The 25,321-nt window shown below is 33.7% G+C and overlaps 4 protein-coding genes and 1 long non-coding RNA gene across 5 annotated transcripts; 4 read left to right on the plus strand and 1 right to left on the minus strand.

The window, feature by feature from the left end:
* Positions 1 to 191: 191 nt before the first annotated feature.
* On the minus strand, positions 192 to 2,467 carry LOC140828925 (small ubiquitin-related modifier 1-like). The gene is made up of 3 exons (XM_073191804.1): positions 2,281 to 2,467; positions 534 to 683; positions 192 to 454 (listed from the first exon to the last, which is right to left on the minus strand). The coding sequence occupies exons 1-3, from the start codon at positions 2,359 to 2,361 to the stop codon at positions 389 to 391; spliced, it is 297 nt and encodes a 98-aa protein (XP_073047905.1). The 5' UTR covers positions 2,362 to 2,467; the 3' UTR covers positions 192 to 388.
* Positions 690 to 2,174, plus strand: LOC140828927 (uncharacterized). The gene is made up of 2 exons (XR_012117370.1): positions 690 to 1,030; positions 1,157 to 2,174. It is a non-coding gene; the product is annotated as an uncharacterized lncRNA (long non-coding RNA).
* Positions 2,468 to 9,342: 6,875 nt separating the features above from the next.
* Positions 9,343 to 10,596, plus strand: LOC140828928 (ethylene-responsive transcription factor 3-like). The gene has a single exon (XM_073191805.1). The coding sequence runs from the start codon at positions 9,460 to 9,462 to the stop codon at positions 10,129 to 10,131; it is 672 nt and encodes a 223-aa protein (XP_073047906.1). The 5' UTR covers positions 9,343 to 9,459; the 3' UTR covers positions 10,132 to 10,596.
* A 5,965-nt stretch (positions 10,597 to 16,561) lies between these two features.
* LOC140828929 (65-kDa microtubule-associated protein 1-like) lies at positions 16,562 to 20,990 on the plus strand. Its single transcript, XM_073191806.1, has 9 exons — positions 16,562 to 16,674; positions 16,797 to 17,000; positions 17,107 to 17,355; positions 17,462 to 17,677; positions 18,155 to 18,310; positions 18,405 to 18,716; positions 19,107 to 19,194; positions 20,268 to 20,416; positions 20,516 to 20,990. The coding sequence occupies exons 1-9, from the start codon at positions 16,603 to 16,605 to the stop codon at positions 20,816 to 20,818; spliced, it is 1,749 nt and encodes a 582-aa protein (XP_073047907.1). The 5' UTR covers positions 16,562 to 16,602; the 3' UTR covers positions 20,819 to 20,990.
* Positions 20,991 to 21,967: 977 nt separating this feature from the next.
* LOC140828930 (protein HOMOLOG OF MAMMALIAN LYST-INTERACTING PROTEIN 5) lies at positions 21,968 to 25,167 on the plus strand. The gene is made up of 6 exons (XM_073191807.1): positions 21,968 to 22,200; positions 22,354 to 22,454; positions 22,850 to 22,959; positions 23,596 to 23,671; positions 23,844 to 23,984; positions 24,287 to 25,167. Exons 1-6 carry the CDS (start codon positions 22,107 to 22,109, stop codon positions 25,013 to 25,015), a joined length of 1,251 nt encoding a protein of 416 aa, XP_073047908.1. The 5' UTR covers positions 21,968 to 22,106; the 3' UTR covers positions 25,016 to 25,167.
* The last annotated feature ends 154 nt before the right edge of the window (positions 25,168 to 25,321 follow it).

Below are 25,321 nucleotides of genomic sequence, written 5' to 3' on the forward strand. Positions count from 1 at the left end.
TATTTTCGAAATAGATTCTACAAACAGGGGGCAGCAACAGAACATGCTTATAAACGAGTACTCCTTGGGAACCTTTTCAAACCGTGTAGCCACTTCAAGAAGTCAGACACACGTAAATTCAGATTTTTCGACCACATTGTGGGAAGAAAGAGCAGGCGACTGACACGATGAAACAAATCAAAAGCTAAAAATAAAAAGAACGCCAAGCTTGCAAATACAAGCATATGGGGTGTACATCATCAAGTTAATACCAGTTGACAGAAGTCCGACACATCAAGTCGGGTCAATAAAAATAGTGAAAGGAATTTCTAGTTATGAGTCAAAGAAGATAGAGTAATAAGAGTGATTTATATTACAAGTCCACGCCCTTTTAATTCTCTTGTACTTGCTAAGCAGGCGTGCCTCCAGTTTGGTGCAGCATTGCGTCTATTTCATCTCCTTCCTCCATTTCCAGCTGCAAAGAAAACTTTACTTTGAGTTCAACAGGCAATTGTGTGAGCGCATGTGAGATACAGAGAGAGGGGGTGCATTACCTCATCTGGAGTCTGCTCCCCTCGCAGGCGACGGCCATCAAACAGAAAGGCAATAGAGTTGAAATCCACTGATTGCCGTTCACAATAAGCATTCATGAGTTTCTTCAGTTGGGTGCTTCTCTTAATCCTGAAAATTACCTCATTTCCATCCTGGAAAAAGACCGCAGGTTAAATTTTGTGTTTAAAAACCTTCCAGATAATAACCTACCTACAAAATTACCAAGTGACTGTCAAGTAAATATTTCACAAACATAGCATGAGTCTTCTGAAGAGTTTGAAAGAATTAATCAGGTCTGCATTATAGCGAGAGACCATGAAGATGTTTGCCTCAACTAAAGCAGAACTGTACTGAGAAAGCACAAGGATTTCTCAGTTTGTGGTCAGGAATAGGAGAGAAGAAGATGAGTCAGCATTTGAAACAACATACTCCCACATTTCCACGGGAACCATAAAGTCATGTTTACTAAATTCACGTTAATAAAAAATGTCTAGATTAGGTAGAGAATTCCTGGAGCATAAAATTCTTCTGCAAGCGAAAAAGTTCATCAGTCACATGAAAGAAACCAAAACAATGAGATGATTAATATGGGTTGCTGAGCACCAGCCAGAATAACTCAAGGTAGTGAACCTGCTCCTACTCAACAACCCAAGCAACATGCAGCTAAGTACGTTAAGATTAAAAATAATAACAACAATATGAGAAAAAACACAGAATATACCGCTTCCTCTGAGTTCTATAACACTACAAAACTACAAAAAAATAAACGAAAAGATTATGCCACCAGTCCTTCAATAAAAGCAGCATCATTCAAAGAAACAAGATACAAAAATTTAAAAAAATGAAACAAAATATTGTCCCACAATTTCCTTGGGTTTACCAACGTAATGAACTTGTTAATCAAAAACCCTGAAACCCAAAATAATGCAGATAGCATTAGTCAGTTGAATTTCAAGAGGCGAAAGCTCCATACACGGATTCATTACTCGGAAAGCATGTGCACGAGGCATGGACAAAATGCTAAGGCAAAGCTCTGGTTTAAAGTAAACACCCTAGGACTGGCGCATGTCCTTTAAAAAAGATCATGAGCGCCATGGCTCTGAACCAATTAAAAACTCGTCGATTTATTGAAGGGAACTAGACAATAACAGCTGAAGCCTTGTGGTACCAAGTAACGAGTTACTGACTTATATGCGACATTTTCCTCTGTGAGCCTCACCTTGATAGAGACCATGCCTCACCCTGCGCCTACTACTCAGAATCAACCCACCCACGTGCCTTCTTGTGCACTTGATAACTATACAGATCATCAACATGAAATTAAACCACACCCCATAGCCGGATTCCTCGAGGGAATTTTTTAAAAATTTATGAGAAAATTTCGAAACAAATTTTCCCAAAAATACTTTTTCAACTCCAGTTATAATAATAAACCATCAACCACCACCGTATGATAGAGTGATTAACACAAATACTTTCAACACGGGTACAGTTAAACGCAAAAATAACATTACAATCAACCAAACCAGATACAGGGACTAAGGAAGGCAAGCTCGAATCCCTGAATATGTAACGTTCAATAGGAAAATTGAACAAAAAAGCTAAAAAAACAGAAACACAAAGTTACACTAGAAACGAAACAATCAGCAGCCATCATCCCACAAACACATCAACGAATGAAAACAAGTGGATAGTGACAAGCTAAACACATTCAACAACAAAATATCGGAAGTGTAGACAGAGTGAGACCTGGCCTTTCACTTTGAGACTTATGTGACCACCGCCCGACGGATCGGTGGGCTTGGTGTCTCCTTGATCCACGCCAGACATTTTCGATTCAGCCGCCTGTCAATCTTCCCAAACCCTCCCTTCGCCTCGCACGCCAAGTCAAATAGTATGCTCGAGTGGTTCCCCTTCGGTTCTCTGTTTGTCTTTTTTACTTTCGAAGGGTTTTTTTTTTCAATTTCTTTTTATATAATATAATTAATTAAATATACAAGATCTATATTATATATATATTATTAAGTGTGAGAACCTCATAGTAACTATCTAGAGAGGATACCAATTTTTTTTCCCACTTTTACCTTTATATGATACTAATATTACACTTTTGTTTTTTGTTTTTTTTTATTTCAACACACACTTTTATTTTTATTTTTTTTCATTTCAACCATTAAATATAAATTTATTCCTTCCATGATTTGTTAAATTTCATTTTAGTACATCGATAATAATAAAAAAGATTGTAAACACACGCAATGCATGTGCATAGTAACTAGTATAAATAAATGTATTGGGTTTGACACTTTGACTCCTTAGATTAGTTATAATTTTTTAAGTTTTTTCATAAAATATTATTGTTTTTCCTCGTATAAATAAAAAAAGTTAATAATATAGATAAAATAATAACAACTAATAAATTAATAATATTAATAATGAAAAAAATTTAAATTTAATTATAATAGTAAATAATACTATTAAAAAATAGGGGTCTACGAAATTTGAGTTAAATCTAAATGACATATAAAATAGATCAATTCAAAATTATTATAAAAAAAGCCGAATTAATAATTAAACCGACTGTTTTGATTTTGCTTATTAAAATAATATGAGATATTTTATATACCAGCCAACGACAGCCTGACAGCCACCCTTTTCCACTTAGAGTAGATCTTTTGTGAGACGATTTTACGAATCTTTATCTGTGAGACGTGTCACTCATACCGATATTAACAATAAAAAAGTAATATTTTTCCATGGATGACCCAAATAAGATATCTGTCTTACAAAATACGACCCGTGAGACCGTCTCATACGAGTTTTCGTCTTCGACGTATCCGATTTTTAAATCTAGATTGTGTTTGAATTGAATGATTTGAAATTCATGGATTTAAATATTTTTCGATAGTTTATATTAAAAAAATTAATATTCATCAACTTATTTATTTATACTATAAGTATATTAATCACAATAAATTTCAAAATTTTAAAATATTGAAATAATTTGAAATCCATTAAAATTAGTATTAATTGTTGATTAATTTTACATCATTTAAATTATTTAACAATAAAAAATAAATTTCAAATAATTTGTATTGTGCTTATGATTAGGGGTGTCCAACGGTCGGTTTGGTTCGGTTTTAATAAACTTCGGTTCGGTTTTTCGATTTACGGTTTTTCGAATGCCTAATCCTAAACCAAACCATTTTAATTCGGTCCGGTTTGGTTTTTTTGTATTACGGTTTGGTTATTACGGTCGGTTATTACGGTTTGTGTAATAAATTTAGTTATAAATAAAGTTGTACGTTATAAATTAAAAAAAAAATATAATAAAAAACCACAATCAAATTTGTTTGATTATCTTACAAAAACCAAAATAAAGTAATCAAAAATAGGCATAGCTATCATTCGTGTTACCAATTTGTCAAGTATCTCACAAACATCAAAATAATAAAAATTACAGCAATGACAATTATAAGCAATTTGGAATTTGGATATATTGATAGTGAATAATTCCAGCAATGGATTTATCAACTCTTGCAATAAAAATTCTCATGTGTATGGAAATTAAAATATCAACACATTATAAAAAGAATAAGTTCATATAAATTAGATCAACTTAACAAACCTGATTGCAAGTTACAACTATATATCAATAATGCAAGAATCTCTTCCATCATTGATAAAATCTAGAAAAATTTAAAAACAAGTATCATCAACCGATAAAGAATAAAATAATTATAACATTAAAGATATGAGATATATAAATTAGAGAGCAGAGAACTACCAAAGCAACACATGTTTCTTCTTCTCCAATCTAGACTTGTGTTGTTGGTTTATTGAAAAGGAAATGTGTGAAGCAAGACACAAGCACAACAATTCAACAAAGGTGTGCGACTGCGGCTGAAATTTTGAATGTCAAAACCTAAGTTGGGACATGTTTGGTTTATTTTTAAGTTCTATTTTTAATTTTTAAGTTGGGACATGTTTGGAGTACAATATAATAAAAAAAACAAATAATTCTCATATATTCGGTTTTTCGGTTTTTTCTAAAAAAACCGAAAACCGAACCGGAAAACCGAAAATGCGTAATATAGAAACCGAAACCGGTCAAATAACCGAAAAAACCGAACCGTAAAAACCGAATTTTACGGTTCGGCCGGTTTTTTCGGTTTTAACCGAAATTTGAACACCCCTACTTATGATCCGTGAACTAGGGAGAAAGTTACAGTATGGGCTGGAAAAGGGCACAGGCCCGACAAATGTATTATTTGTATTTGCGTCTCAGTTCTACGATCGGGCCTTGCTAGAATCCATGGATACTTTCCATGTAATTCGAAAATTCTCCGATTGTAGCATCTCCCCGTTTAATGATTGATATGAAATTATAAATACAGCATATTTTGAGTATGTCTCTTAGGTTAAGTCAACCCTACCCTTGCGGGCACTGTCCGCAAGGGTCGATCCAACGGCTCGATTTTTTCGAGTCAATTTTTTTTTTTTTTTTACATGGAGGTGGACCCGGATCACTCATATGGAGTGATCCGGGTCGTTCATTGCCCGTGCAGGCACTGCCTGCACGGGTAGGTTGAAACAAACCGTCTCTTAGATATGGTTTTATAGATTTTGTAATACGGATTAATCTTATCCATATTTATAATAAAAAAATGATTTTTTTATATGATTGACTAAAATAGAATATTTGTATCAAAAAATTGACTTGTGAAATCGTCTCATCACTCTCACATGAGTTTTCGTGTCTTAGTTTTATCTGATACTTTGAAATGTATTTTTCTTGTAAAAAAAAAACAAGATTTTTTGTTGAGATAATTTAATTATAGAACAACATAAATTTTACATTAATACAATAACTTCCAAAAAAAAAACGACATATGAAAAACTCATTTTAAACTTTTTTAAAATATGAACAAAAAATCAAATAATTTAAAATATTATCCGATACATTTCTTTTTATTTTTTATCCTTATTAATTACTATTATTTTATTCGATTTATTATTTATTATTTTTAATAAAATTATACTCGATAATTTTGGTGAATTAAAATAACTTAAACATGAATTAATAATAATTTTCATTTTTTCAATAAAATCACAATCTGAATTTTATAAATACAAACTAAAATAAGATTATTTATTTAAAAAAATCGTAACTCGTCACTTCATCGTAATTTCAATTATATAATTGATCCATCTAAATAAGCATATTATCACTTATCCATCATTATTCCACATATTATAAAATTAATTTAATAGTATCAATATGGTTTATTAATGTATAATCACGTCTCATTAAGTAAATGCGCCAAGAGAGAATTAATCCATAGATTAAATACTCAAACACAAAAACTGGATACAGTTTCACAAGTCAATTTTGTGATACATATATATTATGTGAGCTACTCGTAAAAAAATTTATTTTTTATATAAAAATTATTGTTTTTATTGTAAATATGAGTAAAATCGACTAATTTCATAAAAATCTGTGAGACGGTATAAACCTATTATTTTTATTGTAAATATGAATAAAATTAATTTGTTTTATTAATAAAAATATATAAGACGGTATCGACCTACTACTTATGACCGACATAGGGTTCGAGTGCAAAATTTATGAAAATTTATATTCGTGGGTCACATTGTCTCAGCCAACACCGACTATTTATGATACTATATTAAATGACATCATCGATATTTTCTTATTTAAGATTAAAGGAGTCAAAATTTTGACCCGTCAATGGTCAAATTTGCTTTCTATCTATCGTGTCTTTTTCGATATATATATATATATATATATATATATATATATATATATATATATATATATTTTTATTTTTTTTAATACCCAAATATCAATATAATAATTTTTTTTTAAGAGAAATTAGATATTATGCATTAATTAAATCAATAGTAGCTATATTCATCAACCACGATAGTAAAAACCCTCCATCCAACATGAACGAGAAAGATGAGATAAATCAAAATGCATTAAACAGTGCGCTAACTTGTTTGCATTTCTACTAACATGATCTAACTTTTTAAATCTACCAGAAGCCAAGATATCTATTATGTTCAAGACTAACGGTCCTTGTGGTTGTGAGTGTCAGACTTCGACGTCACCTCTTTAACAGCATTACAGGAGTCCGCGAAAACCCAAACATCAGAAAAGTTACCTCTCACAGCAAGCATCAAACTAAAATGAATAGCCGAGAGCTCTGTCTCCAACACTGATCCCGGTTTACGTATGCCTATGGGTGAGTCAACAACAATAATTCCAAAACGATTTCGAATCACAGCACCCACACTATATTTACCAATAGTATCAATATAATAATTTTGATAGACTAACGAGCCCTGGTACTTGAAAAACACAGTTTTTCAATTTCTAGATTATCTAATGACCCTCTTCCAAATTCACTTATCACGTGCATTTATAATAAAGATGATAATGAGTCGAGTTACATAAATATGTCTTGTTTGATAGAGATTTAAGCATAATCAATCATGTTCACAAATGAGGCGAGAAATGTCTTAGGATTTAGCAAATCTACTAGGATAGATCCAATCAAATAAATAGGTCGAGCTCGGCTCAATTATTAGCAATTCATATATTTTATTTTTGTTATATAGATTATCGAATAACAAATATTTTAATCCTTAATCTTAATTAATGATGTATTAAGTTTGAAATAATATAATTTTATTATGATATCATAAGTTAATAGATGTTAACGTGTGAAAATATATTTCTTCTAAAAATTATTACTATAAAATCGAAAAAATACTTCCATATTTTATTATTTTAAAAGTTTTTTATTGTATAGTGATTAATTTAGAAATTATAATTTTTAAAAAATAAAAATTATTTAACAAGTCCAACCCGGATTGGACCAAGCGGGTTTTGGGAAGGGCCTACGAGTGAGTTTGGGAGGAACCCGGTTTAGCCAAACTCGTTTCAGAATCGTCTCGTTGTCATCCTTAATTTTGAACGATCTTAAAATTTAATTTTTATATATATACATATATATTATATAATAAATGGTGGACGATATCAATTAACATTTATATATTATTATTATTGTTTAAAAAGTACGATCTAATAATTTAATAGAATAGTACGAATGCACCCCGTAAGTTTGATGACATTTATCTCCGTAACGAGAAAATTTAATGTGTGCGTTGTGTGATTCAAGTTGTTTGGCGCCAATTCATCCATTAAATCATCCTTATTTTTCTAATAAAAATGAATTTTTGGCAGCTGAATCACACAACGCACACATTATATTTGTGTGTGTGTGTCTATAAATATGTTATATAATTAGGGACGAGAAAAATATCGAAATTTCAGTATATCGGCGATACCATATCGAAAATATCAAAATTTCAGTATATCGGCGATACCATATCGAAAATATCAAAATTTTCAGTGCGATATGGCATTGATATCGAAATATTCGGTATATTAACATTATGAAATTTGAAATATATATATATATATATATATATATATATATATATATATAAATATATTTTAAACGTGGTATGAAAAATACTATAATATATATGTGTTATTATTAATAAATCGTTCATTAAAAAAAATCAAACATGCCCAATGTCTTGAAACTCTAGTTATTGTAGTCAAAATTAAAAAATATACATATGCTAAAATTATCAAATCACGACAATATTATTTCCACATTTGGAAATAATAAAAGTAAGTTGGATATAAATATAATATAAACAAATTAAAAATGTTTATTAAATAATTATTAATTATTATTAAATATAAAATGGACACGCAATAACTCTATCACGCTCGATCAACGTGCACACCACCCTTTATTGCTTCACGTAAGTAATTAATAATTGGGTATACAAAAGGACATCACTCATAACCATACCATTCATTTCTCTACTCTCATATTTAAGATTAAGATTTTTCCAACAGTCGTAAGTTTGACTACAAATTCAAAGGTAAATATATAGAAATGATAATAAAACATAATTTCACAACTGTCATTTCACACGTTTAACTATAGTGTATATTTACTTTTATAGAGTATACTTGAATTTTAAAATTGAAAATTTTAATAAATAATTATATCTAACTTTGTCGAATTTCGTAAATATATCGAAATCTTCAAAATTATATATAATACTCAAACATATCCATCATCCAAACGATTTTATGAATCTTTATCTATTAGACGAATCAATCCTATCGATATTCACAAAAAATAAAAGTAATATTTCTAACATAAAAATTAATATTTTTTCATTGATGACCCAAATAAGAGACTTGTCTCACAAAATATGACATGTGATATCGTCTCACACAAGTTTTTGCTCAATATGGAGTGGGTCACGTTCACAATAAAAAAGTAATGCTCTTAGTATAAAAATTAATATTTTTTCATAGATGACCCAAATAAGAGATATGTCTCACAAAATACAACTCATGAGACCGTCTCACACAAATTTTTGACATATATATGTCGACGAGTAAATGTACATTACACAATATAATATATCATACGTATATATTCTGTTATACACTTGTGTTCACCGCTAATTTTAATTATTATGGTATATGTGCTGTGATTTTAACTTTAGCTTAAAATAAAAGTTATTTTTGTTTCAAAATAAAAATATTATTGTGGAGGTGTGTATAAAAAGTGCAGATAATTTTTATGAGTTTTTTCCGAATAAAAATATATGAAATATTATATGTAAGGGTAATTTAGTCTTTCACGATAATGTGTAAAAGATGAGAGGGCGTTTCCCTCTCCCTTTCCCACAAAATAATAATAGGAATTAGGATCTATCCATTTTCAGAGTTTGTAATTTGTAATTATGCGTTCTTAGCCATTTCTTTCCCCTTCTCAGTATTTTCTATTGGGAATTTGCGCCATGCGGAGAGGCAGAGCAGCGGCGGGCGGCGGCGGAGCTGACGGATCTGGAGGTCCCAAGGAGCTCACATTCCGAGGAGTTAGAAAGAGGCCGTGGGGGAGGTTTGCCGCTGAGATTAGAGATCCTTGGAAGAAGACACGTGTCTGGCTTGGTACGTTTGACTCTGCCGAGGAAGCCGCTCGCGCTTACGACGCCGCTGCGCGCGCTCTCCGCGGGGCAAAGGCTAAAACTAACTTCGCATTGACTCGTGACGGAGACGCCTTTCCTGATTTCGGCCCTCGAACTCCTAATTTACTTCAAATTAATGATGGCCCCAACGTTCCGTTTGTGGGTTCCCCGTTTTATCCCCAGGATCCGCGCATATTTACGCAGCTGAGGCCCACGTCCAGCTGCACGAGCAACACCGTCGAGTCGTGCAGCGGGCCTAGGCAGCTGCCACCGCGGCGTACTCGCTTCGTGCAGAAGAGGAGACATCCGTTCTCGCGGCCCGTAGTTCCTAATGACTGTCGCAGTGATTGCGGTTCGTCATCTTCAGTGGTTGATGATACTGAATGTGACATTTCTTCCTCTTTTTGTAAAAAGCCCCTGCCTTTTGACCTCAACATGCCGCCACCCGAGGACACCGCCTCCGCCGAATTGAATGAGCTCACTTGCACTGACCTCCGACTGTGAGAAGTTTCCGGCGACTAGGATAGTTTCTTATGGAATCTATTTGGTTTCCTCGAGGTTTTTTCCCTTAATTAATTACTTGGCGGAAAAAGATAAGAAGAACGAAAGATTAAGATTAGATGATAGACTCTTCTCCTTGGCTGATGGCGAGGACTGAGATGTTACGCTAACTGAGATAATTCTTAAGGTGTCGGCGTCTACGGGTTTCTGTTGTTTGAAGAGACTTACTTGGTTGGATTCAAAATCTTTACTGATAAGGATGACAGAGGATATTATGTTGTTATTTCGTGTGCTTCTCTGGTGTTAATTGACTTTTTTGTTTTGCTGTTCTATGGAATGTATACAAACAGAACCCTCTTCTCGTCAAAGTCTACTTTTGTGGCACTTGACTTGGGTGGAAACAATTCGGATATGTTATCTAGCGTCTCTTCCATGGTTTTGAATAATCTTGCTTTGCCTTAAACTGTTTTCCAGTTTCTAATTTAAAAATCTAAGCTTTATATATGTATGTAAATTTTGCGGCACTAGAGATATTTTTGTATGGTTTGTCATTGTTAGTTTTAAATAATTTAATCTTATCATATATATCTGCCTTCCTATACTGTGGGATGATGTCTTAAATTTCTCGGAGATCGTTGAATTTGTTCAAAGACTTGCATTAATGAAAGGTGTGGAACCTCGTAAAATTTTGATGCTGTCTTTTGTTTGGTTCAAGTGCAAAATTGCTTCAAGGATTCCTTATGTATTTGGCTAGCAAATAATTTCTTTTCCTAGTATAGCATTTTACTTGCTCGAGTGATTCTCACTTTGCTTTTTAAATCTACACTATCTGACCTGTGATTATTATGGATGGCATTTGTAGTTAGTTTTAAATGTTTTGTGTCATTTTTTGTGTAGTTTACAGCTAGTTTTATTATATATTGTCATAAATAAGCCGTAACGAATCGCATCCTCACTTTAGATCCCCCGATTCTTGAAGACCTGAACTACTGGTTGATCACTTTGGTAAGATTTTTTAAGTGATTTGTTTGTAATAACTTGTTTGTGATAGATGTTTTCTGTACTCCAACAAAAATGAAATTAGTTGTAATCGAAATACATTTACTGTTAGTTTCATGATGTAAATTGTTTACTGTCTTCTCATGTTTTTAATTAGAAAATTGAGTGCCAATTTTTTTAGTCATTGAACATGTTTTATACACCTATGCATGAAATCGTGCAATTTCGCAATCTATGGCTAGTTGCTGTATCACCTGGTGATTGATTCTTCCGCACGGGATTTATAAAAATGCACATTGGAATAGTGAAATACTTATACGGTTGCATTTTGCTACTTCTACCTGTTTGTATCTGGTTGTGTTGCTTCGTTGTTTCCCCTTGCTAACTTTGTGCGGTACAGACTCCCAACTCCCATATCTTTATTTCTTGGCGGCTTGTTCACGAAGCTGCTGCAGGTTTGTTTTACCATTCACTGGATTTTGGGCCTTCTGTCTCTTTTCTGTGATGGGTTTTTCCTTTCCTTCATTTTCTTGCTCAGAATTATATTCTCATCTCTTCAAAACTTGGGTAAGTCATCGCAAGGTAGCGAAATATTACTTCCGAAAAACGATTCATTCGAGGTAATGATCCAATCCCCCGAGTATTAGTGCTTAGCATGAATGTGTTTCGTCCGTGTAACTGATGCATTTCTTCTGAATCTCCAAACGCTATATCGGATTTTGTCCCAAGTTAATTTGCTGTTGTTTGCAGTACATGGAGGATCCTCTTGAAATATTTTAGCGAGTGACGCGGAATTTTGATGCTACCATGATAAAATTCAGACGAATCTTGGTGTGAGAGAATCAGTGATTTATGTTTCATTTTCAATATTTGTCAATAAACCTAAATCAATCGTTCGAAGCTATTCAAATGGCAGCTTGTTGGTTTGATCATAAATGATTAATTACATTCCAAATAATTATTAATTTGAGAGTGACTTTTGTTATTGTTTATTTAGGAAAGAAATCAAGAATGGATGGATAGTCTTCTTTTTCGGCTATTCGTTGGACTAAGGGTCCAATTTACGTCCGGATATGTATATTGGAAGGTGTATATATTTCCCCGTTCTCAATGTCTCGATTAGATAGTTTTAGGGATGTAATCGAGTCAGTTTTTATTGAGCTTAAATGAGCTTAATAAATATGAATTATAATTTAAATTTTTATTAAAAAATAAATTATATATTTAGAGAAAAATATATTATTTTTATAAAAATTTGTAAATTTATTATAATAAATAAATTTAATAGATTTTTTTTTGGTTTCATAAGTAACATACAAATTCAATGAATTAAATATCAAAATTATTATTTTTCATTTTCATCAATATACCAACGAACGTGTTCATAAACTAGCAGGTCGAATATTTTTTTTATCTTAACGAGTTTCAACAAACGAGCTTTTATAGAATCGAGCTTCGAACAGCCCACAATCAGTGTGGTTCATTTATTTTTATTTATTTGAGCATATAAATATAAATACCTAATAAACGCTAATCATTTCTATGCATGATGATTATGATCTCGTAAAAGTCTATAAATATATAACGTAATTGACCGTATGAAACTTGAGTTTGGACATGAGATTTTGTTATCTCAGGCAAAAAAATCACAAATAAACAATTAAATTTATCTAAATAAATTAGGAAAACTACTTGCAATCAATAAGATTTAAAACTTAGACGAACAAGTATAAAAATTTCAACCTTAACCATTCGATCAAGACCTCACAAGTGACGATTCATTCAACTTTTAACTTTAGTTAGACTCTCACCAATTTCTACGTCCACATTTAAGTCTTTCATATTGGTAATTTACTCATATTTAATTACTCTGCTTATTTTAAAATTTTAAAAATTATCCACTTAACTTAAAATGCTAATCCAATTTAAATATAATGTAATTTAAAAGAAAATTGATATTTACACTATTTCTCGTTATTTGTACTTTATTTGTGAATATATTCGACATATACTTTACACATAAAGTGAAGCGTAGATAAAACGAAATGAAATGTAAATATCAACTCTCAATTTAAAAATATGCTTATATTTTAATTGCGTAATTGAAAATATATATCCATCCAAATTAAAATTACCTCGTAATTACATGTAAAATAATGTAACTCGAGATTTTAAAATCAATTCTTCTTTTATATAATGGGTTGAAGATTTGAACATAACACGACTCTCTAAATATGAGACATTGTCATAAAGCCAAGAGCTTCAGGACGACATGTTCATTTTCAAAACGAAATATCTGAATTTTAGATTTCTGTATTTAAAAGTCATTCTATGTTGAATTCTGCGTTAAATTCGAATTAAATTATTGTTTTTACTTTTGTGATCAAAATTCATTTTTTTTAGTAATTAAATCCATATGAATATTAAAAATATTTGATCATTTAAGTATTTTTTTTTGTTTGGAAAAGATGTTGAATAATTAACATAAAAGTAATATTTCTAATATAAAAATAATATTTTTTAAATAAAAATAACAAATCAACCGTGTTTATATTTACAATAAAAAGTAATATTTTTGATATAAAAATCAATTTTTTTATGGGTGACTCAAAGTGAATATTCGTCTCACAAAATTAACATGTGAGACCGTCACACATATATTTTTATGTAAAAAATAATGTTTTTTAGATTAATAATAATATTAACGAAATTTTTCTCATAAAATCGAAGGGCAAAAACTTGTTTGAGACTGTCTCACAGGTCGTATTTTGTGAAACGGAGCTCTAATTTGAGTTATCTATGAAAAAATATTACTTTTTATGCTAAAATTATTATTTTTTATTGTGGATATCGATATGGTTGACCCGTCTTATAGATAAAGATTCGTGAGACCTTTTCATAAGAGATATACTCAAAATTGAGACCCAAGACAATTTCATAAAGAAAATTTATGAATTAAACAGATAAAAATCGCACTATAAAAGTGGTGTATTTGGTACCGTTGTGCTTGGAGCTCCGTTCCACCCGAGTTGTTGATAATATTATAATAAATGGGCCAAATGAAAAAAATGATATCAATTTGTCTTGTAGTTGCAGGGGACATCAAGAAATAGAGCATCTCAAATAATTAACTCGATTAATTAAAATATTTTAAGATTAGGGGATATGTCATTAAAGACCAGGGATGTCAATTGGACGGGTACGGCTATGAGACCCGCCCCATGAAGAAAATTTTGACCCATTACCCACTCCACTCCGATTAAATATTCTTTGGACCCGTTCCACTCCGAATACGAAACGGGGCGGGTTAGACCCATAAGACCCGTGAGACCCGAATTTTTTTAAAATGAAAACATTAATCTTCTTTGAGAGATACTTTGAGGCTTGAACCACTAGCATTAGCGTATAGTTATGGTGGTGCAGGGACAGTACCGCTTTATTTATAATTGGTCTACCTATTTGGATAATAAACTAAAGTCCAACCCAAAACAGAATCAGACATGTCTATGGTTGACCTTGAGGTGAGATACTAAAAAAATAAAAATTAATAAAATTAAATCTTAGAATATATCCACATATATAGGACGGGTATTATAGGATCTATGACCCGCCCCATACCCATATCCATACGGGTATGAAAAACTGGACCCGAGACCTATCCCATGACACATTTAATATGCCCAAACTCGTCCGGGCGGATCCATTGACATCCCTATTAAAGACTTCAAATTTTCATGGCATAGAACAGATACGAAATATCCATTTATAATCTACACCAAACAGTCTTTGCTCTAATGGTCAGATATGGGCATTAATGTGATCAACCGGAAAAATTTGGTTCAGTTAATTCGGTTTTAGGTTTAATAAATATCGATTAAATCTCGTTTTGATTTTGTTTTTCTAAGTTCAACTATTTAACTGATATATTTTAAATAATATTAAATATTTATATTTATATGGATTTAGATATTATTTATAAATTCCAGTATATGTTATGGGCCTTTGGATCTACATTAGTAAGAGGTACAAAATATATATATATATATATATATATATATTTATAAAAAAAATTTGTTTATTTTTTTTTACTAAAATATCAAAAATTATTACAACACAGTCTTATATATATATATATTTATAAAAAAAATTTGTTTATTTTTTTTTACTAAAATATCAAAAATTATTACAACACAGTCTTATAATAATTGCAATGTTATAAAAGAAGTTTGAAGGAACAAAGCTAAGAAAAAAAATTGAGATCCAGCTGGAGCTGTGGGGTTGGCTCAGTCCCTGCTTGGATCTCATCCCGACAAGAAGGTAATCCCCTTTCTCCTTATCCCTTGAACATAGCAATAATAATAATAATAATTAATTAATTAATTAATAATAATAATAATAATAATAATAATAATAATAATAATAATAATAATAATAATAATAATAATAATAATAATAATAATAATTGTGTAATTCCAAAAACGACGCCGAACGAGTGGGTCCCAATATCCCGTTCCCCGAAACATTTTCCACCCTGACGCTATCGTCTCTCTCTGTCCTTTTACTGACTTAATACACTCCGTCCTTTCAAACTTGAACACACACTGCAGCAAAGTTAATATAGTAATTCTTTAGATCTGTGTGGAAAGTTATCGAGCCCCGACCCGACCCGACCAGTACGGTCCGGTAAGCGTTGATCTCCGTGGCTGCATTTTCTCTGGTTTTTGTGGAAGCGATTTGTGTGATGTGAACTCTTTTGTCGTACGTGTTCGTTTTGATTCCTTGCTGTGCAATTGTCTTTTCCCTGTCGAAAATGGCTTTCCGTGGAGATCTGAGTATGTAGGAGTTGTTTTTATCCATGATTTGCGGTGAATGTGGTGAGTGTTGTTTATGGATTTGTGTGAACGTCGGGGCTGGGTTTGCGTGCTGTTGTTTGATGGAGTTATTCCTCGGTTTGGATGCAGGATGTAAACTTTGAAGTTAAATGTTTCGTGCTTAAAATAGTTTATCATTTGCTACGTTTTGAATTTATTATTATTGATTTCACTGTTCCGTTAATGCTCTGTTTAGTTAGTGGGTTCATTTCAGTTTCGGGTTTTTATTAGATCCGTGAGTTGATTGTACTTAGTTGGGAATTGGTCTTGTTGGTGTGGAATTGATTGTGGTTTGCTGCGTGTTTTTTCATGAGATTTTGGCATGAAGGTCGTAAATTGTTATTTGCAGTTGCATTTTCTTTTTGCCTGTGATTGCTTAGTGATGATATAAATCACACCCTGGGATGACCTCAAATTATGATTTTCTTTCTTACTTTCATAAGAAGCATCTGGTATTCTGAACTTTGAAGTCGATTTATTTTTTAATCTGACGAATCAAGGTTGGTTCATGACTTGTATTTGAGCGACGAGTGGTTTGCGGAAAATAATGGTTAATGTTGGAGAATTTTCCTTTCTCAGGTTTGCTTCGACCAATAGCAAAATAATGGCAGCAGTTGAAGCGGAAAATCCTCTTCATGGACAAATTACTTGTGGATCCTTGCTACAACAGTTGCAGGCAATTTTTATTTTTTAAAAATTTTATGACACTAAAGCCTTTATACCCTATGGTTTCAGCTAATTGTTATGTTTCTGAAACTGTCCTCTGCCTGATAGATGTCAATACTTGTTCTAATGCAGCAAATTTGGGATGAAGTTGGTGAAGGAGATGAGGAACGGGACCAGATGCTCCTTCAATTAGAGCAAGAGTGCTTGGATGTATATAAGAGAAAGGTTGACCAAGCTGTGAAATCTAGGGCTAACCTTCTTCATACACTGGCAAATGCTAGAGTTGAACTCACCAACCTCTTGTCAGCACTTGGAGAGAAGACTTATATTGGAATTGTGAGTGGTTGCTATGCAATTGTATGGATTCAAACTTGTACATTATGAAGGGATCTAGAGATGATGATAATGAGAGTTGTTATAATAGTTTTTTTTTCTTTTGCAGCCTGATAAGACATCGGGAACAATTAAAGAACAGCTTGCAGCTATAGATCCAGCGCTGAAAAAGCTTTGGAAACAGAAGGATGAAAGAATAAAAGAGTTTTCCGACGTTCAATCTCAGATACAGAAAATAAGTGCAGAAATCAATGGATCTGGCGAGCAGGTGGACAGTCCAGCGGTTGACGAATCTGATCTTTCTGTGAAGAAATTAGATGGATTTCAGGCTCAGCTCCAAGATCTTCAGAAAGAAAAGGTGGAGCCTTAAACTTTTTTGTTAAATTAACTATTGGGTACCTTTTTCTTGTTGGCTGTTTCAGCAATTAGAAAAGTGCATGGTTTTGTCCATTTGTTTCTTGCAGAGTGAGAGGTTGCACAAGGTTCTTGAATTCGTGAGCACCGTACATGATCTTTGTGCTGTTCTTGGCATGGACTTCTTTACTACTGTCAGTGAAGTCCACCCAAGCCTAAATGACTCCAGGGGCATGCAGTCGAAAAGCATAAGCAATGATACATTATCTAGATTGGCTAAGACTGTCTTAGCACTGAAGGAAGATAAGAAGCAGAGGTTGAAGAAGGTATTATGCTAGTTCCAAGCTGATTTTTCCAGAGACATTTCACCTGTATATGTTAACGAAATGCTCGTTATTTTGTTAAGGAGAATATTACTTCAAAATATCGTGCAAATCACTTAAAATGACTCTTCAAAATTTTTTACAACCTTCCTGATAGTATCCATAGGAAGGATTTTTGAAAACTAGTTCTTAAGTTTTTTGTTTACAGATTCAGAAAATGCTTGACCAAGTCCAACTCTTTACCCTTGATTTTGCATTGTTAATTCCTATTTTGAGAAGTTTCTTCATGTTGGTAAATATCTGTTTGCGAGGAAGTTCTTGTAATTACAATTTGCTTTGCGTGGGTGCTTACTTTTTGCCGAAGAGCTTTATTCTTGTGAAATCTTTTTCTATAGCACAGAGAGGATTTTCTTTTGGATAATTTATAACTTAATTAGGCTAATTGACTGTCTGTGTTGTGACTTGTGCCCACCACTATAGCTTCAAGAACTTGCGACCCAGCTAATTGATCTTTGGAATTTGATGGATACACCAGAAGAAGAACGTAGTCTGTTTGATCATGTCACTTGCAATATTTCGGTATCAGTGGATGAAGTTACTATTCCCGGGGCTCTTGCTTTGGATCTCATTGAACAGGCAACTTGAATACTTCATTTTGTGGAAGTCATTTTGCTTTAATAGTTACCATCATTTGTTATTAATTAAATTACTCATTTATTTGATTTTCAAGGCTGAAGTGGAAGTTGAGAGACTTGATCAGCTAAAAGCTAGCAGAATGAAAGAAATTGCTTTTAAGAGGCAGGCCGAACTCGAGGATATTTTCACTAGTGCTCATATAGAGATTGATACCGAGGCTGTTAGAGAGAACATATTGGCACTCATTGATTCGGGGAAAGTTGAGCCTGTCGAGTTATTGGCTGACATGGATAATCAGATAGCAAAAGCAAAAGAAGAGGCGCTGAGTAGGAAGGATATTTTGGAAAAGGTTGAGAAATGGATGTTGACTTGTGAAGAAGAAAGTTGGCTTGAAGATTACAATCGGGTAATGGATTTTTACTTCTTCAACACCACACGACCCCCATCCTCCCCGCGGCCCGCACCCCAACCCCCCCCCCCCCCCCCCCACCCCCACCCCCCCAAGTAAAAAAAAAAACTATTGAACATGCTTATTGTAATCACCATGGAAGTTTCTTTCGCATGGGTCCCCCACCTTTCCATAAATATTCTTTCTGATAAGTACATCACCCATATGCAGATCTGGGTCTTTCATCATCAAACAACTATTAATAGTTGAATTCGTTCACACCTATCTAATGTCCATTCATGTGCTACATCGACTTTGTGGACGTGACCTCTTGTATAGCTTTTGATTACTCTGTCGGGGTGGCTTTGCGATTTTGCTAATGTTAGCGATGTTTCATTTGTGAAACAGGATGACAACAGGTATAATGCGAGCAGAGGTGCACACTTAAATCTGAAGAGGGCAGAAAAGGCACGTATCTTGGTCAATAAAATTCCAGGTATATGGATGTGTTTCAAACTCAAACCACAATTATAACGAAAACTGTAATGTCATTAATCGAAAGAGAAAAATTACAGAATGACCTCTAGGGCAGAAAATATCCTAACAGAATAAATTCGCTCTCCCCAAGCAAATGATAGCCATTAACTCACAAAATTCCTCCCTAATTCCCTCCACGCTCAATGCACTCACTTTGAACTTCCCTCTCCATGTGCTCGTAACTGATTCTCCCCGCTTTTTTAATCGGTTTTATGTCACCATTACTACCCATGAAGATTTGGTGCATCACTACATGTAAGCCCACAAAAATCCCATGACAGCATGCACTATTCAATATTCTGTTGCTATAACCAAGTTTATCAATGTTATCCTTTTCGTTCAAATTAGTTGTCAACAAGGTTGCCGTTGGCACCACTGAAATGAAAATAGGGAACCTCGTTGCTGAGTGACCATAATGTTCACATATGTGGGTTACATTATACTGTTGTCTGTGAGTCAGGCAAAGCCAGAGAGGTATTTTTTTAACAGTAGGCTGCTAAAAACACCATGGATGGTGGTAGGGCATAAAAGGCCAATATGTCCTTGAATTCATGGTTAGTTTCTTGTTCAATTCCACTGTAGATAATTTCCATTTATTACTGCTTGAATTTGTAACCTAAATGGGCAAAAATTCAGTTTTGAAGAATGAAAACGTTTTGTGGAATGTCGAACATTTCAGGGCACTCAGAAATAAGCCGCTTAAATTTAGAAATCAAAAGTAGAACAGAAAACCTGAGTTCATATTCGAGATCTCAAGCGGAACTCAAGTTGGAGAATGCAAGCCACGGGAAGAAATTCATTTGTAATAGTTTATAAATCGACTTTTGCAGTGAATGAATTCATGAAAGGGCAGATATTAGTTGGTTAAATGTGGAATACTTAATAGAGAGCATGTGATACTTAGCAGTCTAGCTGTTAAGAGTATAAAACTTCTAAAGCCCATCACTTGTGAGTGATCTAGACATGAGTTGCTTCTACAAGCCTCATAAATTCATTACTGTTGATTCAATATTTACTTTTTTGGTCACTCAGCCCTGGTTGACGGCTTGGTTGCTAAAACTCGTGCATGGGAGAAAGATCGTGGTGTAACGTTCACCTATGATGGTGTTCCTCTCCTTGCCATGTTAGATGAGTATTCATTGCTTAGGCAAGACAGAGAGGAGGAGAAAAAGAGGTTAAGGGTAAGTTAATTATCTGTGCACACTTCACCTCATCATCCTTGCCGCCATTATGGAACATCTAATTTCAGAGTCTCAAATTTTAATTCACGTACCATACAGGGTCAGAAAAAGTTCAGCGAACAAGTGAGCAAAGAACAAGAACCCATCTTTGGTTCAACACCAAGCCCAGCTAGACAGATTAGTACCAAGAAAGTGGTTGGCCCACAAGCTAACGGCGGGGCCAATGGCTCAACCGGCAGACGGCTCTCTCTCAATGCTCACCAGAATGGTTCGCGATCTATAAATAGAGATGTGAAGAGAGACACAAGACCAGTAGCTCCTGTGAACTATGTAGCAATATCAAAAGATGATGCGGCAGCATCCAATGTTTCTGGGACCGAACATACTCCCAGTACACCCTAAAAACGTTCGAAGCTGAGATTTGTTAGATCATACATCTTTGTAACCTGTTTACCACTTAGAGATTCTGGATGTAGGCCGATTATGGTTGGCTCACGACAGCGAGTGAATGATTTCTGGGTTGAGATTGTCTAAAGATGTGATGTTGGAGTAATGCAGCCAGACATTTTCGACTCGTTTTACTAGCCGATCCTTTACATTTTATAAGTAGCTAGTTCATACGACTGATATTCAAGTAATTTGACAACGAAAATTATCTGAAAACTAAAATGATTGCTGAAATAGAAAGAGTAAAATTCATTTTTTATACGAACTATTGGTGAATTGTTTATAAATTGATAAATCGAAATTTAAAAGTTAATTTTATCTTTAATTTAAATGCAATTAAGTCCAATATCAATAATAAATTTAATTAGGTAAAAATATTAAAATAAATTATTTATTTAAGATGTTTGAGAAATAATTATCAACTAGAGTATACGATTACTATTATTATTTTTTTTTATCATAGTGATAAAATTAAAAGAGCTAGATATCTATCACATGAGTCTATATACATTGTTTTCGGATGACTAAAACAAAATAATCATCATTTTAGTTTTTTAAAATCTTGTATTAGTCCGTTGGAATTTGGGAAACGTTCCACACAAAAGTTATAAATCATGAAAAGACAAAATCTTTTGTAAAATCTATGACACTTGGAGACCGAAGCACTATTACGACAGCGCATGAAAAATCTCACATTCCTGATTTACATAACTCCAATGACCGAAAAATTTCTGCCCTTGATTTAGACATTTATGTTAAATTTCGTGGTTTTTTTTTACTGATACTTTAAATTAAATTTAAATCAAGTTCCAAAGCAAGAAAAATCTCACTCATTTCCAATTTATAACTTTCATGTCGAATATTTTTTGATTCCATCATATCAATATCAGATTGTGGAAAATTAAAAGGATGATTATTTTTGCTTCGATCATCAGAAAATAATATTTTCGTGCTCTAGTTATCGATATTTATTTATTATGTTTTTATTAATATGATAAAAAATGGACTTGTATACTTTAGTTGGTATACACAAACGAATCCAAATTTGGCCCAAGAAATTTACGTCAATTGTCAACAAATACGCTTGTATTATATAAATTATCTTATGATAAAATTTGGGCAACGCAAAATCGAGATTATGCCTACTTAACAGTTAAGCTATCAAAGAAAATACCCAATTTGTTTTGCGACACAACAGATAATAAATCGACGTCGTATTGTCTGATCGGGGAACTGAATTCCGATGGCGAGCGACAACGAACCGGCGAAGCTTCTGCTGCCTTACCTACAGCGGGCCGATGAGTTGCAGAAACACGAACCACTCGTCGCTTACTACTGTAACTTCCGTCTATTCCTCTCACGCTCTCCTCTTTTGAACCACCCTAATTTTGTTTATGATCGAGGTTTTGATTGAGCGATTGTGCCTCCCTGATAACATCGGAGTTCGTTAATTTGTTGTTTTTTTTTCTGGTGGAATGTTTTTGGAACAGGTCGGTTGTACGCGATGGAACGAGGTTTGAAGATTCCTCAGAGCGGGCGTACTAAGACTACCAACGCTCTCCTTGTTTCCCTCATGAAACAGCTGGAAAAGGTTCGATTCTTAGTTTGAGCAAATTTGCTAGTTGCCGAATGATTATGTTATAGTTTTTGGAGGTTGATCACTTCAGTGGCTATGGAAGACCTGTCAATCATATGCGATGGATCGAAATGGAGATACAAAGTCATTTTTTAATATTTTTTGCATTTGGGTTTGGGTGTGGGTGTGGGTGTTATAATTTCCATTCAGATTTCATCTGCTTGTTTTATATCATTCAGTTGTTGTGACTTGGCTTTTTCTTAACCTGTTTCGTGCTAGATGATTGGAACTGTGCCTCAGAGGGGTATATATGAATATGATACATGGCTGAAATATCAATCCAGTGATGCTTGAAACTATGCATTCAAGGATTTCATTCTTTGTTAACTTTTACATATGTTCTTGTTCAGGATAAGAAGTCGTTGGATCTGGGCCCTGATGATCAGCTACATCTGGAGGGATTTGGCTTGAATGTTTTTGCAAAGGCAGATAAGCAAGACAGAGCAAACCGAGCTGATTTGTACTCCATTTCTATTTTACTTGTGATATGTTTGTTATATTTTGGATTTATTATGGAAATTGAATGGAAATTGTTTTCTCATTTTCACATGGACAAAATTGTGTCCTCTTTGTACCCAATCCTGAGTTGTTTGATGAGTTCAGGTCTAGCATCAAGTCAAGGCTCTTGGTATACGATATGCATAAATGATTCCTTCATCATCATTTATTTTGGGATACACAATATTGTGGGTTCATAGTTAGATTTTGAAATAAAAGTTTGTTTGAATCTGTTAAAAATTAGAAAATGGTGTGCAGTTCAATGCTTTTTGCACTCCATCAGTTCATGTTGGTTGGGGTCTGTGATTGCAGTTTAATCACTGGAAACATCTCACATAATTACGATGAATCCATGTGTGTGTGTGTGCGCGCGCGCGCTCGCGTGCGATTGCTCTAATGTGTCATACATGTAATTGGCACACCAAAGCACCAAGATATAGCAATGAAATCAGTATAAAAGTTAGCTCACTATTAGTTTACCTAACTTCATATTTTGGTTTGTTTGAACTATTTTCTATTGAATCTCCATCTCCATATTAAATGCACTTGATTTGGAGATTTCTTTTTCTTCTTAGTTGCTATCTTCCATTTGTTGCAGGAATACAGCAAAAACTTTCTATGCTGCAAGCATTTTCTTTGAAATCCTGAATCAATTTGGTGAACTTCAGCCCGATGTAAGTTTTCCACTGCATTTCTGAATATCTGCATTATTAGTTATTGAGAAGCATGGGTTTTCAGACACTTTATTCACGTAGATTTCTTCTACTTCATGTTTCTCACTTTTTAACCTTTCAAGCTTCTCTCGTTTTTCTTCTCTTGTTCTTTTATGATTCCCCTCTTCCCCAGCTCGAACAGAAACAGAAGTATGCAGCATGGAAAGCAGCAGATATAAGGAAGGCTATAAAAGAAGGGAGGAAGCCTGTGCCAGGTCCTCCTGGTGGGGATGACGATCTATCGGTACCATCTGGTGCATCCAGCAGTGAATTCGTATGTGAATTTATATATCCTCTCAGTTTTGTCACCCATTCTTTCCTAACACGTCACAAAATGAAGATATTTTTCTTCTTTCGTCAATTCTAAAGAAAACTAAAGATACTTACCTGCCAGTTTTATGACAATTTCTTTTTTCTGTTCCAGCAATGTTCTTTTGCATTTTCGTTTCTAATCAGATTGTCTGCCATTTCTCAAACTATAGCAATTATAAGCTACATATCAATCTGGTTTGATTATGTAATTGTTTATTTTTTAAAAAAATTATTTTGTAATTGTTGTGCTCTGTTATGGCGCAGGATCTAGAATTAAACAGGAGTGATTCCACCATCAGACCTGACCCAACCAGAAGAGATCACAGTACAAGCATTGCACCAGATTCCGATTCATCACCTAACCAACACCTTCAAGTTAATTTTAATCATTCTCCTAATATCTCACCACAACCTTCTAATGTTGCAACTCAACCATCCCCGAACATACCACCACCACCTCAATATCCCACTGACACTTACCCATCAGAGAATTTTCATCAACCACCTTCAAACAACGGTCCTGATCATTCTATTTATCCTCAAACATATCACCATCAACCGTATCAGCAAGAACCACCACCTCACTTGCCACAACACTACTCCTCACATGATGCCCCCTCGTATTCTTATCCAAATTTCCAGTCATACCCAAGTTTTGCAGAGAGCAGCCTTCCTACTGCTCCATCTCATGTACCTTCTTATTATCAAGGTTCTGATACTACATATACCAATTCGCCTCCACCTTCTAGCACGGCAAACTATCACTCAAATGCTCAATACAATTCGAGTGGGATAAATGGTAGTATTTCAGAAACTTCACCACATAAATACCAATATGACAGCAATTACCAGCCTCCACCAGAGAAAATCGCTGAGGCACATAAAGCGGCAAGGTTTGCAGTTGGGGCATTGGCATTTGACGACGTTGTTACTGCCGTTGAGCACCTTAAGAAATCACTTGAATTGTTGACAAATCCACAATCTGGGCACTGAATCATGTTACATTTTATGATCTAGTACTGATGTTTGCTTGTTCTGGCTGTGAACCAGATGCTTGGAATTGAACATATATTTGAAAACTGCCAAAACGCTTGTGAAACCATAGAGTAGTTCTGTTTGATTGCACAATAGTAGTGTTGTTTCGACGTCGTTTCTTCTGCTTTCCCAATCGACAGGTTTTTTTAAAGTGATATTTAAGTTTGAAACTCGTTTGATAATATGTTTCCAGAAGCCAATGGACATATAGAATATGTGATTTTTTTTTAGTAGCGAGTTTGAATTTGTTTCCGAAATTCAATA

Source organism: Primulina eburnea, chromosome 4 (genome assembly GCF_022965805.1).
Source record: "Primulina eburnea isolate SZY01 chromosome 4, ASM2296580v1, whole genome shotgun sequence".
NCBI lineage: Eukaryota > Viridiplantae > Streptophyta > Magnoliopsida > Lamiales > Gesneriaceae > Primulina > Primulina eburnea.